This window comes from Pararge aegeria, chromosome 12, assembly GCF_905163445.1.
Source record: "Pararge aegeria chromosome 12, ilParAegt1.1, whole genome shotgun sequence".
NCBI lineage: Eukaryota > Metazoa > Arthropoda > Insecta > Lepidoptera > Nymphalidae > Pararge > Pararge aegeria.
In genome coordinates this window covers 5,298,529-5,313,557 of record NC_053191.1, presented here as the reverse complement: position 1 = coordinate 5,313,557, position 15,029 = coordinate 5,298,529, and the positions used below count along the sequence as shown (strand labels likewise).

The 15,029-nt window shown below is 35.4% G+C and overlaps 1 protein-coding gene across 6 annotated transcripts in view; it reads left to right on the top strand.

Moving 5' to 3' along the window:
* LOC120627972 (unconventional myosin-XVIIIa) overlaps positions 1-15,029 on the top strand; it is a 281,655-nt gene that overhangs the window by 94,701 nt on the left and 171,925 nt on the right. For 5 of the 6 annotated variants that reach the window (XM_039896116.1, XM_039896114.1, XM_039896115.1 and 2 more), the window contains 7 exons: positions 5,317-5,499; positions 6,857-7,036; positions 7,886-8,010; positions 9,986-10,123; positions 10,731-10,874; positions 11,283-11,512; positions 12,033-12,183. In XM_039896116.1, coding sequence (XP_039752050.1) covers positions 5,317-5,499; positions 6,857-7,036; positions 7,886-8,010; positions 9,986-10,123; positions 10,731-10,874; positions 11,283-11,512; positions 12,033-12,183 — 1,151 coding nt within the window. Of the gene's footprint in view, positions 1-2,386; positions 2,602-5,316; positions 5,500-6,856; positions 7,037-7,885; positions 8,011-9,985; positions 10,124-10,730; positions 10,875-11,282; positions 11,513-12,032; positions 12,184-15,029 lie in introns of those variants that run through there. The other variant, XM_039896119.1, reaches the window with a different exon arrangement.

The following is a 15,029-nucleotide window of genomic DNA, read 5'->3' as shown; positions in this document are numbered from 1 at the left end:
TACTTACTTGAAATTCATGTAACATGATGTGTTCCAGATATATGTGCATTTCTGACCTTAATGGTATTTCTAGATATAGATTCTACTAATTTCTTAATTAGATTTGTAATTGCGCATCGTAAACGGTGCAATGTTCTTTAAGTAGTTAAGCTTGGGAAGCCGCACAACTTTTGAACTTTTGAATTGACATTGTCTGACTTTATAGCGTAATTTTTGATAATTTTAAAACAATCGAAAGTTTTAATGTATTGAAACTGCTAATATAATTTTACTAGCTATTGCCCGCGACTTCGTCTGCGTTTGATGTTGCATTAAATTTAGTTGTAGATCTAAACAAAATTAAAGTATTCAGTATCGCTAAGCCTTAAATGAGGGGTTTACTGCTATCCGCTGAGGAGTTCTGTCCTCTATCTCCAACCAAAGTTTGGGCAAAATTAAAAAAATATTATAACCTCTAGAGTACAAAAATTATTATTTAAATCGGTTATAATTTGTCGGAGTTATGTTATCAAATCGTCAAACACTCATCCCCTCTCCCAAAGGAACCTAGCTTAATTTCGGGATAAAAAGTGTCTATATTACTTCTAACACTTCCAAGAATATGTGTACAAAGTTTCATGAGGATAAGTAGTTTTTGAGTGAAAGCGTAACTTACATTGACATTTATAATATTAGGTGGGATGAGTCCTTAAATAATTAATAAAATACGTAAATAAAAGTTCAAATTTTTTAATTTTATAATTAATTTAAATATAGTAATAATGTTTCTTTATAATATTAATATAACCTAAAATAAACTATTACAAACTAAATAAAATAAAATTAACGTAAATAAAATGTAAGCGCCGTTGAATACTAATATGAGCGGTCGTTTATTGCTTCTACGTATTTAGTAATTTGAATACGGCAATAAATAACATAAAACGCGGTTATTTTATTCTAAATAAAAGTGTGATTATAAGGTGTTTTGTATTTAAATGCGCATTCATCCTCAAACGAGTGTATATTTGTACAAAAATGCAAATTGAAAATAGGTTTCACTTATAGCTTGTGTATGTCTCAGAATACATGTATATCATTTCACACAATTTTGATTAGCTCATTTCAGTCAATTTCATTGCTTATTTATATAAAAACAAACGACGTTTAATGATAACGAAATACAAAATGTGACAGTTAAGTTATAAGCTTTTTTATATTGAAGATAATTCAGCGATATCTATTTATCTGTAGTTATACTACTTGTAACCGAATTACGAAATAGGTACTGTTGAAAGGGTGGATATTTCAAAAGGAATCACCCTGTAAAAGTATTAAATAAAAAGAACCATATTTAAATTATCTTTTTCGCTACCGTTTATTCGAGTAGGTATATACATTATTTCTATTACTCATTTTAAATAAGTAGTTGCGCGACCGAGTTACATTCGTGTTTTTTTCTCTGTACGTAAATCGCGTTATTCATGAAATACATCTAAATATATAAATATAAAATCCAAAACCTTATCTAAATATAAAACTTCTGCCAAATCATTAGAGCCGTTTTCGAGATAAGCGAACTACTATTTTTATGAATAATAAACATAGATACTTTTAATATACAGATAAACACCCAGGCACTGAAAAACATTCATGTTCTTCACACACACATTTTTCAGTTGTGTAGATCGAATCTACGGCCTTGGACTCAGAAAGTAGGGTCGCTGCCCACTGCGCCAGTCGGCCGTCAAATATATTTGTAACTAAAACAAAAAAGCGGTTATATGCACGCACAGGGTTTATGAGGTTATATAGATTCGTTTGAACGCTTTATTCCACGTCTAGTTCTATCTTAATATATATAAATCTCCTGTCACGATGTTTGTCCTCAATGGACTCCTAAACTACTTAACCGATTTTAAATTAAATTGGCGCACCGTGAGCAGTCTGGTCCAACTTAAGAGATAGGATAGCTTAGATCTTTAATTATAGTCGCAATTTTATTTTATTGCAAATTATTTGTCTATAATTAATTGACAGTCACATGTTATATATATACTACTATACTCATTTAAGGCTTAGCGATACTGAATACTTTAAAAACAATATCAAACGCAGACGAAGTCGCGGGCAATAGCTAGTTAGACTATATGGCATACAATATAAACGTTTGTTCTTAGTTTTATAATATAAATATACTTACTGTACGTATAGATTATGAACGGATAATTGGTTTTAATGAGATTTGCTCCATACATACGCGTAGGTTTTCAATAGGCTATACGTACTTCCTGGTGCGCGTGCGTGGAACGTGTGGGTGATGTTACTAACTAGTTAGACACAAACAACACAAGGAATAATTTTAATATTATTATTAAGCTAAGCATGACTTTTCTAACTAAACTCATAGAGCTTGTCGACTGGCTAAAGATGTGGTACTTGAGGATTGTGTTGAAGCTTATATTCTTTGAAATGACTGTCACAAGTGATGAAACCCTGAGCAATCTTCCTTTGCCGATTGTCCAAAGGGGCAGAAGGGACGAAATAAGTGCGCGGAAAACTTTATTGGATGCACAAACGAGTTCTAGTAAAAGGTCCCGAGGAAAGTGGTCCCGCAAGAAGGTACGACTGTTATTTGAACTTTTTTTATCGATGAATTATAGAGTACTAGGAACTGCATTAGTAACCATATTTAGAGGTGAGGATCTGCATCAACAAGTTGGGGTTTTTAATGGATCCACCACAGAAAAGATGATCTGTATTGAATAAAATAATACCAGTGTTTCAGTGTGCCATGTGGTGAATGCAGATCAGAATATAGTTGCCATCTCTTCCTTAATTCCGCGGGTGTCGTACGAGGCGACTACTGGAATGTAACTTAGAACAGGTAGCAGCGTCCTTTGTGATACTACTTCCATCTTTTCCGATCGCCAACCCGTCTGCCCAGAGTGATATTTACAGGCAATTTCTCCGGCTATGTCATAGGAGACGCCTTTAGTCCACCAGTGAATTTTTATGGGCAAATGATGGAATTAGATTGGATGGATTATTTAAATACGTGTTTTTTCGTAACCAAACATTGCCATAACTTCATTTTCATTATATACATCATCATCATTACATTAACCCATTACCGGCCCACTCCAGAACACGGGTCTCCTCCTACAATGAGAAGGGGTTGCGGCCGTTGTCCACCAGGCCGGCCCAGTGTGGATTGGTGGATTCCACACACCTTTGAGAACATTATGTAGAACTTCTCAGGCGTGGAGGTTTCCTCACGATGTTTTCCTACGCCGTTGAAGCAAGTGATATTTTAATTGCTTAAAACCCACATAACTTCGAACTTGGCCTCTCGAAAGTCGAGCTCCTACCCAATGCGCTATCACCGCTTCCCTCTATCTATACACATGAGGAGATTATTTCAATGCCTTTATTAAAACTAATAATTTATCTTTGTATTACTCTTAGTAGAATTAAATGGAAAAACACATTAAAATCTAACATAAATTGGCTGTGTGGTTCTTTATAACATTCTACCTGCCTGTGAGAATCTCGCCTAAATCGATATAGTATTACCAAAGATGAGCCCAGACTAAAAGATAAGCATAAAATCCATAAACCTGTGTTAGAGTTGTACTTCACAACCATAATTATCAACCTATCCGGCCCTCTACAGGTCTCAGGTGTTCTCTCAGTATGAGTAGGGTTTATGCCGCCATCCACCACGTTGGTCTAGTGCGGATTGGTGGACTACGCGCTTTGAGTAAATTTTATGCAGGTTTCCCACGCTGTTTCTCTTCGCACGCACACACTTTACTCCGAAAATTTAGAGGTACGTCTCGGGGATTAAACTCGGTATATCCGATATGGGAGCCGAGGTGTTATCCACTAAGCTATAACCGATAGCATAGCGTTAGAAGTGGTATTTATTTCGAAACCACGGGCTTATATTCTATTGATATTTACTTGTAGAGAATTTCTTCGGTACCATTTTTAACCAGTAGTCCTTGAAGTATTAACCAACGATTGTGCTATTAAACGAACTAATGCTACCTAATGGGCCGTATAAATATTTTCGACATGCCTCCATAAAATATACATAACCAAATACGCGCGTAATGATCAAGGTCGTAGGAATGTCCTGGGCACAATATTGTGTTACCATCTAGGATAAAATATAAAATTCATAATTGAAATACAATATATTACAATTCCTATTCGGCCCCACGCGTTAAACCGGACATAAAATGACTTCGAATTAAATAGCGTGAAGATAAATTTTGTATCTTTTATTTGTTGCTAATAAAAAAACAATCAAATTATGCTAAACGAAATCGATGCTTTTTACATCGGTATTCATAGGTAGGTTCATTCATATTAAGTTGAATGTTGAAATGTTTATTTATTTATTGTTTAATCAATATATATTTTATAAAACTGGATCTGACCGCAGTTATGCTAGCTATACGAGCGATATGTTGTTTCTGTACGTTTCTGTTGGTATCTGTATGCCGCTTCCCTACTAAATTAAAAAGAAGCTGCGTAAAAGAAACTGAAAAAAAACAAACACATTTTTGAAAAATCCGTTCCACTACTTAAATATCATGAAGAGGTAATAAATTAATTGTTTCCGAAATAAAAAGAAACACACAGAATTCAGAACATGGGATTACTTACAATTTATCAATCTACTTCGTTTTTATTAATGACAAATTGCTTATCTCCGATCTTTACCTCAATGTTATCTATTTATCTCTTAGAAGTTTGTCCCATTTATTTTCGTTAGTCTGTCTCTAAGTACTGATAGTCATCTCGTGAGTTTTGTCTCTGGGATCTACACTGATCAGTGATCACATTATCTAAAATCAATTGAAAATCGTTGAAGGAGTTATACCTTTTAAGGGGTTTCATACCCAAAGGGTACCGAAACGGGACCCTATCAATACATAATATGTGCTTTCTGTCCGTCTGCCCCAGCATTCTAAAAGTTCAGCCGTAATTGGTAGCCTCTTTAAATTTTAACAGAGCCTCTAGGTATATCTTTAAGTTGGACTTCCATTAATTAAAAGCTAATCAAAGCTAAGAGTGGTCATACAAAAAGTCTCTCAAAGATAGCTCTCAAAAACGGTGATACATACAATATTCAGATTGAATGGGACTGAACTACATAATACAATTAAAATAACAAATAAACTGTGCTGTCAGTACAGAGAATTATATGGCCTTGATATTGCTATACAGTTTATGTTAAGATTTTTTGTGGGATGATGCCAAACTTGCGTACACGAGCCCTACTACACCAATAAATGGGGCTAATCATGATTGAATTGTCCACAGGCAAAATCCGAGGAGCAGTTGGCATGCGAAAAAGAATGGCTTCAAGCTGGTCACATGTGGCTGGCTCACCGGGGTGGCTTCACCGCCGTCGTGAGGGAAGGCGACGCAGACGCGGGCAGGGCCAAAGTACGAGTGCTACAGACTGGGGAGATTATCACCGTCGATGAAGATGATTTAGAGAAGGTAAGTTCTATGTAGGAACTAACGCAAGGTCGAACGGCCTTTTGGCCTCGGCGTTGTGCAAGGACACGAGGTTAATGAGAAAGAATATACTGGCTAATGGTAGATGGTCCCATATGGTTGGCTTATCGAGGTGACTTCACCGTCGTCGTGAGAGAACACAAAGCAGACTCAGGCAGGGCCAAAGTACGAGTGCGAAAGGCTGGGAAGATTATCACCGTGCATGAAGATGATATAGAGAAGGTAAGGTCTGCGTAGGACATAACGCGAGTTATCTTTCACGAAATTATGAGAAAATTTGTCTTACGAAAAGGCATGGCTTTAAGCTGGATATATTGATTGGTTAATTTATTTTTTTTCACCGTACTTGGCCGACCAACGGGGAGGTTATCGCAGTGGATAAAGATCCTGAGAAGGTTAGGTTTGTTTTAGAACCTACGCGAACTATAAAGGAAATTTGGTTTGCCCAGAAGAATGGCTCCGAGCTAGGATAATGTGGCTAGCCTATATGTGGCTATGTCCTTGCAAAAAAGTAATTGGTCAAAGCTGAGAACGTGTGGTTCGATTTCATATTGTACCTTCACCCGTGGAAGATAATGATTTAGAGAAGCTTAGGTTTGTAAAGGTTACATTGATCTTTATTAGAAGAGCTGTATGAGAAACTCGGGGAAGAATTAGACGGATATTCAATCTCTCAAAACCTAAGAGTGGCCAAAAACTTTTCTAAAAATTGGTAAAGAGAAGAAACCGAATGGCAGCTAAATTTATGGCAACTTCTACTACCGTATTTTATTTCCGTAATCAACCTAATAACACAATGATATAGACGGTACAGGTCAGTCACGACTTGAAAGGTTGCAAGTCGGAGTAAATTATTATTTAGTTTTGTTGTACATTTCCTCAACATAATCATTGCACTAATTATTATATAGGGATTTATGTCAAACATCAGAGGGAAAATAATACACATAGTAAACCGTTGTAAATTCCGTTCAACTCCAACCATTTTGGCTAAAATAGTCTGAGGACACTCAGCCTCATCTATCTTTTGAAAGGAAATCTCAAAAACTAAGTATTAAATTTTATTTACAATTTTACTATAATAAAATTCATTGATATTCAACGTAGGTACATCCTGCACAATTTGTTCTACGCATATTATCAATTGTACTTCCTAGAAAGATCGGTTTAAAACAAAAAATAAATTTTGTTACCGATACGTGTGCGTTCCTCGTCGAATAAAATCTCATAAAAACAATCGGTGTAACGTGCAAAAAAAATACTGAGCCTTCACCAAAATCATTCAAGTTTTCGCATATATATAGTAATTCTAGAATATACAGTGTGTTCTTTTCCTTAGGCTAATCCACCTCAACTCGAACGCTGCGAGGACATCGCATCCCTGCGTTGTCTGAACGAATGTGGTGCTCTGCATGTTCTGCGGTCACGTTTCGCTGCAGCCCTGCCTCATGCTCGAGCCGGACATGCCTTGCTAGTCCTCGGCCCACCGAGGCGTACCACCCCTGTCTACACAGAAAAGGTACACTGTACTAAAATATAAAATTCATTTATTACAAGCACTTATGAAAAGCTAAGTATACTTTCGGTTCGGAGAGCATAGACTACCGAGAAGATATCAGAAACACTCTTAAGATTTGCTCTTTTCTAACAACTCTATTGCTTTGCAAAGGTCTCCTCTTTCATATGAGAGGGGTCCAAGAGCATAGTTCAAGCTGTGGGATATTATTAGTCTATATTGTATGCTATTGTGGGATATTATTATTAATTATCAGGGCTATGGAGCTTGGTCCATCAATTATTTAAAATTAAAAAAAAAATAAGGGCTTATATTGCGGATCGGTATACTTCGCATCCCTGAGAACACTATAGGGAACTCGCAGTCATGCAGGTTAACTCACGATCGTTTCGTTCACCGTTAGAGCAATTTATATTTAATAATATAATAATAATATATTGTTTATTGTTCAATAAAACATAGGTACAATTTACATTACAATAGGTATAACTTATATTAATGTTAAAATTAACACGGATATACAGAAATCAACTGTCCCTAAGCTAGGTATAAACCTGTGTTATAGGAAACAGTAATGGCTCCTTATAAATATGGCTCGTTTAATTAAAAGCTATTTATATTTAAAGCAATTTATATTTAATTGCTTAAATTAAAAACGCTCATAATTATTCTGAAAAGTTAGGGAGTTCCGGGGATCGAACTTGGTCCCTCCAAAAGGAAAGCTGAAGCCTTACCCACTGGGCTATCACCACTCCACCAGCGGTCGTGTGCTCATCACAAATGGCATGTTACAAAATGTTAAAAATTTATGAAGACATTGTCTTTATATTTTAATTTGTTTGTCCTTTTCAGGTGGCGGCCATGTTCCGAGGATGCCGCGTGGATGACATGCCTCCACACGTGTTCGCTGCTGCACAGTCGGCCCACCGATGTATGCTTGCTTCAAGACGAGATCGTGCTATAGTGTTCCTTGGGAGGTAATTCTAAAAACATCACGCGGTGGTCATACGGTCATACAGACTTGTATGGCGTCAAGATGGCGTTAGTTATACAAAGTGTAACAGAATTACGAAATAATTTTGAAGGATGCATAAGAATTTAGAAAATATTACAAATATTTCATTAGAAATCACCCCGTAAAAATATTAAATTAAAAGAGGCATATTTATTTTTACGTATAAACGAATTCAAAACATTCTAAGTGTTTACTTATGACAACCCTTTTGACAGACACGCGCATAGTACCTGAGCTAGCTTAGGTAGGATTTCTTTCAGTAAAGACCATGGCAGTGGCTTACTCAAAAACTATTTGGTTTTCGATTTCACATATAAGTATCAGAGACAGTACAAAATGTGCTTCTAAAGCCTGCGAAGTATTATTTCGATTTTCATTTACACGTTGCATTCAGCCAAACCAATTTGGTTAGTTTCTGTCTAGGTAGGCTTAACATAGTTTGGTAATGTTTTCTTCAATAACCACTACTGTTTAAACAGCGTCGCAGAGACCATTCCATGTATTCTATTTTTTCTTACTACTCTTAATATGATAATGATCTTTTCTCTACTATTTTAATGTAAAGTATAAAATAAAAAAAACAACGCAATTGAGTATAATAAATAAGAAATTATAAAAAGATTATTATAACTTTTTATTATTGTTTAATATTTTCAAAACATAATTTACACTAAAAAGTAATGACAGCATTGCTTACATAATAAGACAAGTACAATAACTTAGTATAGGTTGCATGCCTCCTGGCTTTAACTTTTAACTAGCTCTAGCTACCTACCTGATCTTTAGTATAAATGGATATCCAATACCATTTCCTACTGAAATATATAAAAAAATGTAAACAAACTATAGTAACAGAACTAAAAGATACGTTCCGTTGATAACCGATCAAATAGCGGTCCAATAAATTGCAGGAAACGCCTGATCACAACTTACGCATATTTTATCTCACAAATGACAAAACTCGTGATCTGTTAATTATATAATAATATAAACACCAATAAACGATAAGTTATTCATTCACTCTTATGTTAATTGCGCTAAGATTCAAAGTTTAATGCATTTTGTTATGATTGATATGAAAAGACCCTAAAGTGCCAATGATTTGGACTTATTATAGAGAAAGGCAGGTCGATTCTAGTTCGAAACTAGATTATCGTTATTTTATGTTAAGATACAAGTTTCGATACGAATAAGAACTTGTTAATATTAATAATGCTATTTGAGAAGTTCAAGGTCCCTAATTGGTTTCGCCCGATAAGCAATAAAAACGTTCAATGAAAAGTTTTCATTGAATATTTTTATTCGGAACGCGTTTGAAAAACTGTTAGTTAGGTAGATAACTGGTTATGTACGTTTTATATGGTTATGATTGAGGTACATCGAAAAAATACCTAATGGAAACAAAAACTGTGTAATTATAAAACTTTACGCGTATTTATAGTAGCGTGCCAGTTCTAAGGATAAATTATTATTTATCCTGAGAAAGGAGACTTGTGTCACAAATAAATAGGGTCTTGTGATGATAAAAGTGAATAGATACTTATATGATTATAAACAAGGTGGCACCCGCGACTTTGTCCGTGTACAACTTCTGATAACGTTCTCATATTAACTTTCTTCCTATATTCTTTACAATATACCACCGCGTCGAGTCGCCCGCCTGCGCTCTTACTACGTTTGTTTGTCTCCTATGTATCAAAGCGAGATATATACCTTTAAACCTTTTGTATTTTATAAATCCCTTAACATTTATTTAACTGTCTCACTAAAGTTCATAACTCAAAAAGTGTCGGACTTTTACATTGACTTTCATCCCGTATTTCACCCACTTAGGGATGAGATTTTAAAAAGTTATATAGCCTATAAAGAGACGCCGATTGCAAGCGTAGAAAATCTTTTTCTTATACATAATGGTAAGGTAAGTGTATTATTTGCAGATCTGGCTCCGGTAAGACCTCTGCTATGAGACACTGCGTGTGGTATTTAGCGAGTGCATATCCGGCGCAGGGATCGAAACTAACTCCAGAACGTTTGGACGCAGCACTAGACGTTTTGCATGCTTTCGGCTCTAGTCGGTAAGTCTTATTCATTTCAAAGCCCATAACATCAACAGCGACGATTTTTAAGTTTAATTGTTATCACGCGTGAAATCGGAGTTGAAAAAATCATCCTGTTTTGCATTAATTTAAAGATGAAAATTTAGTAACACTCACGCCAATGGCCATTGTTTTCCGTAAAATGCTAACATTACGGGCACAGGTCCCGTCCTTGAAACGTGAAAGATTCCGTAATTCACCCTCTTTGAGTAGATTAAGGGAAAACCCTATCTTATTGTAAAATGATAATAAAATAAGCAATTAATTATAATATTGTAATACAATAAGATAACACAAATTGCTTTTATTACTTGAAAAAAATCATACTTCGAGCACCTGTATGCGTTGCCAATGTTGTAGTTTTATGATCAAAACTTATGATTTCTGATAATGCACTTCGAAACGGAAAGAAAGCAACACTCCAAAATATTGCATGTACAGTTACCGACATTGGTACCCGTAGATTTTGCGTTGAAGACTAAATTAACATTAGGTATTCTATCGTGCAATTAAAACCTTAAAAGTGTTGATGGCGAGTACGCTACCCAAAATTTCCGGTAATAATAAAACTCCTCTTCTATTTCAGAACGGGTTCAAATCCACACGCTTCTCGATTTGTGTCCCTGACATCTCTAGACTTTGACGGAGGCGGTGCTTTAGTTTCAGCATCTGTGCAGATCTTGCTACCTGATTTGAAGCCAGAACAGACTGCCCTTCGAGCTCTTCACACGTAAGTATAATTTATTTTCGGACTACCTTCGGTAACTTTAATTAAGTGGAATACACAAAATTACATAAGAAATATTTTTCCATATATTCTTTATAATACGTCTATTCAGTTCCTTCAATATTACAATCTGTTATATTGATCATATTTAGTGTCTTAACTTTATGTTTATCATATTTAGTTTTAGCAAAACCAGGTGGAACTTTAGTTTTTTAACTGTCTGAGAGGAACTGAGATATAATAATGATGAAAAATCAAAGATTTCTAAGTTAAACTGCTAGATGAAACTTGTGGTAGCTACTTTCGTATTTTCAAAGATGTTATATAAAGGGGTTCCTGTTAAATGCTCTAGCATAAATACCTAGTATTTATAGCAAAACTGTTTAGCTAAACTTTTCTCATCTATTTTAGATTATTCCACGGATGTGATGGCCGTCTTCGGCGAGAGCTACTCCTCGATCAGGCTCCAGTAAATTCCCCAAATCTCTGCGTAAGCTCTAACGAGAAAGCGGACGCACCGGCAGAATTTTCCACACTGAAAGAAGCTTTACAACTTTTGGCTGTGACAGAACAAGAACAGATGGCTATTTGGAAGATCTTAGCTGCTATATGCCATCTGGGATGGGCTGGTGTTGTGAGAGGTATGAATGATGTAGAAATTTGGTTCACAAAGGCAAAAAGCTCCCGCTTTACACAATTGGACTTAAACCTTAACGCCTTATGCTATTTAAATTACGTGTGCTTTATCGTACAGTTTCTAACGCTGTCTTAAAGTGCACCAAAAGTTATATACACAAAGGAAAGTCGATCTATAGCCTATATATGAATGAATATTTTGATAATTTGATGGCCAGTGCAAAGTAAAACATATGACAAAATATAAATTACTCAAAATATTGCCGTTAAGAAATAAAACTACGTACTAGTAATCAGTAATAAAACTATTCGGACAGACACTTATTACTATTAGTTATCAATTCCCTATATTCATCAATGTAAGTTTTCTATTTTTGTGAATAATTTTATGGCCAGTGCATACTAAAACAGATGATGAAATATAAAATTACTTAAAAAAGATTGCCGCTAAGAGATAAAACTATCCACCGGCACTTAATAATGAATACTTACTTTTAAATAATGTACATGTTTTAATAATTGCAGCAAACACTGGATCAGCTCTTAAGTACCAATTCGCAAACGGCGGATGCGCAAGCCGCGCGGCACGCTTGCTCGGCGTCGGTGCGGACGAAATAGCACGTGCTATCTTCACTCCTCCCACACCGCCATCGCCTCAACCCAACACTGCGCCGAGGTAATGATATCTAGTTCTTGAAATCCTGAAAATTTTTCGGATCAGGTATAATTTTTTTTTTTATTTTTTTTTTTAAATTTAACAATTATCATTATTCATTGTAATTTTTTATTTTTTATTTTGTCTTTTAATTTTATATTTTTGACATGCCATTTGAATAAATTCATACTGTAATTTTAATTTTTAATTCGATATTGTATATAAGTAATACTAATTGTTGTTTTTAATGTATTAATATGGGCGTTGCCTGAAATAAAGAAATTATTATTATTATATTATTATAAATGGAATCTAGTGTTAAGAGCGGTTTGATATAGCGTTCTTGCATTAACCTTTTTGATGTGAAATATCTATAGGCGAGGGTAAAACTGATTGCTAGCGTGGCGATGCAGGCCGTGGCGACGCATCGCAACGATATATATGATGACGTTGGTCATCCCATCCCCGTGTGTTATCCTTTATAGGACTTTAAAGATGTGTTTTAGTTAAAAGTATTGTGCTTTGAAGGACATTTGCGTAACGACCCTGCTTTCTGAGTTCTGAGCTCGATTCCCGCAACTGGAAAGTGTTTGTGATTATTTTTCAGTGTCTGTGAATTAGTGTTGCCCAAATGCAAGAACAAGACGAGACTTAGCCAGTCTTGGTCTTGGTCTTGCGCCAATACACCTGGTCTTGGTCTTGGTTTTGGTCTTGCGCTCCCAGTCTTGGTCTTGGTCTTGCAGCAAGAGTCTTGCAAGTCTTGCAATTACCTATTAGTCTATTACTATTTATTAAAGTTTACTTTAAATCTTAGAAAAACGTATTAGAATTGGAACATTGTGAGCTTTAATTAACATAGCCATAGTAAAGATCAAGCAGATTAATAAATAACTGAAGATTTGATAAGAAATTCGAAAAATCAACTGATCTATATGTCGTTTTCCATGGAAGTAACTGTTTCTTAATAAACATTTATGATTTATAAGCTTACATTTGCTAAAACATGTAAAAAAACAAATTAATTACAATAACTTGACTGTATTTTAAAGAACAATACTTATCTGTCTAGAAAGAGATTGAACCCTCAACTTATAAGAAATTTAATAAAAGAGTTTTACGATTTATCATTTATTTGAATAAAAAATAAAATACAACACAAATCAACAGCTTTATCATTAGGTTATGATACTTTATATCAATTCTTTTGACCAAGAATTAATACAAAGTAACCATCTGGCTGACTCATCACTTAACCTATTTCTATGTTTTCTAATTACTAATGATGCTTTAGAAAATAACCTCTCAGCAGGTACTGAAGTTGCAGGTATTGAGAGAAAATCACGGGCCATTTTCGATAAAATCGGATACTCTGTCTCATGCGTCCTCCACCAATCTAAAATGTCTTCCGAGCTGGCAGTTCTTGGTTTTCTCAGGTACTCCTCCAACTCGTCTATCACTAAGCCTTGAAGACAAGATCCAGATGACGTCGAGGGACATTCATAGAGTTTATCAAAGTCTATTACGTCTTCATCTTCATCACATACTTTATTGTCTTTTTCTGGTAATTCCAGAGATTTGTTCAGTGAGTGTAGACTTTTATATTCTTCATAAAGTTCATTGAACTTGCGCAGACTTTCTGTTTTAAGTTGCTTCCCCCACATTGTCAGGTCAAAAGTCTGAGCCTTATGCCTTGGGTCTAAAATTAAAGAAGTACAATAAATCCAGTTGCTCTTCTTGTAATGTTTAAGCATTTTGTCTTGAGCTGCTTGGAAAGCTAGAATGAGCCTTTCATCCACTTCAGATCGATTAGGTTTCTCATCTAACTGTTTTACCATGGATTCAATTTTATCTAGCAAGAGATTAAATGATACAATGACTAGCGGTAACGTAACATATTTGTCTCCACCAAGTTTTGTACTTAAAAGTTTAAAGTTTATTAGAAATTTATGTAATTTTTCGAGTACCTGCCATTCATTAGCTGTGATTTGAAAATCATTCAATTCGGTGACAGAACTGCACAATATGTCAATGCCCGCTCTCACTTTTAAACCAAATCCAATCATATCATGTGTGGAATTCCATCTCGTTGGACAGTCAAGAATGGCATTTAGATTTGATGGCACGCCAGCTGCTTCACAAGCAGACTGAAACTTCTTCTTCACTATCTCACTTCTTTTTATTTTACTGGAAATACTGCGTAACTTTGTTACAGATGTACGCGAGTCAGCAATATTTGGTGCAGATTCTTCATCTTCCTCATCCTCAGTTTCGTCTGCATAGTCTTCGTACTGCTGATCTTGCGCGTTAGTGTCAGACTCACAGTGTAATGCTAAGGTCTTTAATAAATCTTGTACACCAAGGTTTAAAATGTGAGCAAAGCACCGGAAATGTTGATTGTCTGAATCAAAGTGTGGCGGCAGCTGTTTGCCCAGTTCATACATAAATTTGGTATTTGCAGTTGCGTTGTCGACCGTGATACCTTGTATTTTATCAATTATGCCATATTCCAATAAACATTCATGGAAAATCGTTGCAATATCTTCCCCAGTATGTCGACCGCGTGATGGTATAAAATCAAGAACTACAGATCGATACTTCCATTCGTTGTCTATATAATGAATAGTAACCCCGTAGTAACTCCTACCAGCAATTGACGTCCACCCATCAATGGTAAACGACATTTTAGATGATAATGGTTGAAGTCGTTCCTTGAGATTCAATTGGAGCTCTTCAAATCGCTCTTTGACTTTCCTTCTAAGTGTAGACCTTTTAGGAAACACCATATTAGGGCAAATACGTCGAAAATATACTTGTGTAGCTTCGTCATCGAAAAATGAGAAGGGAAGATATTTTTTCACCACCCAATC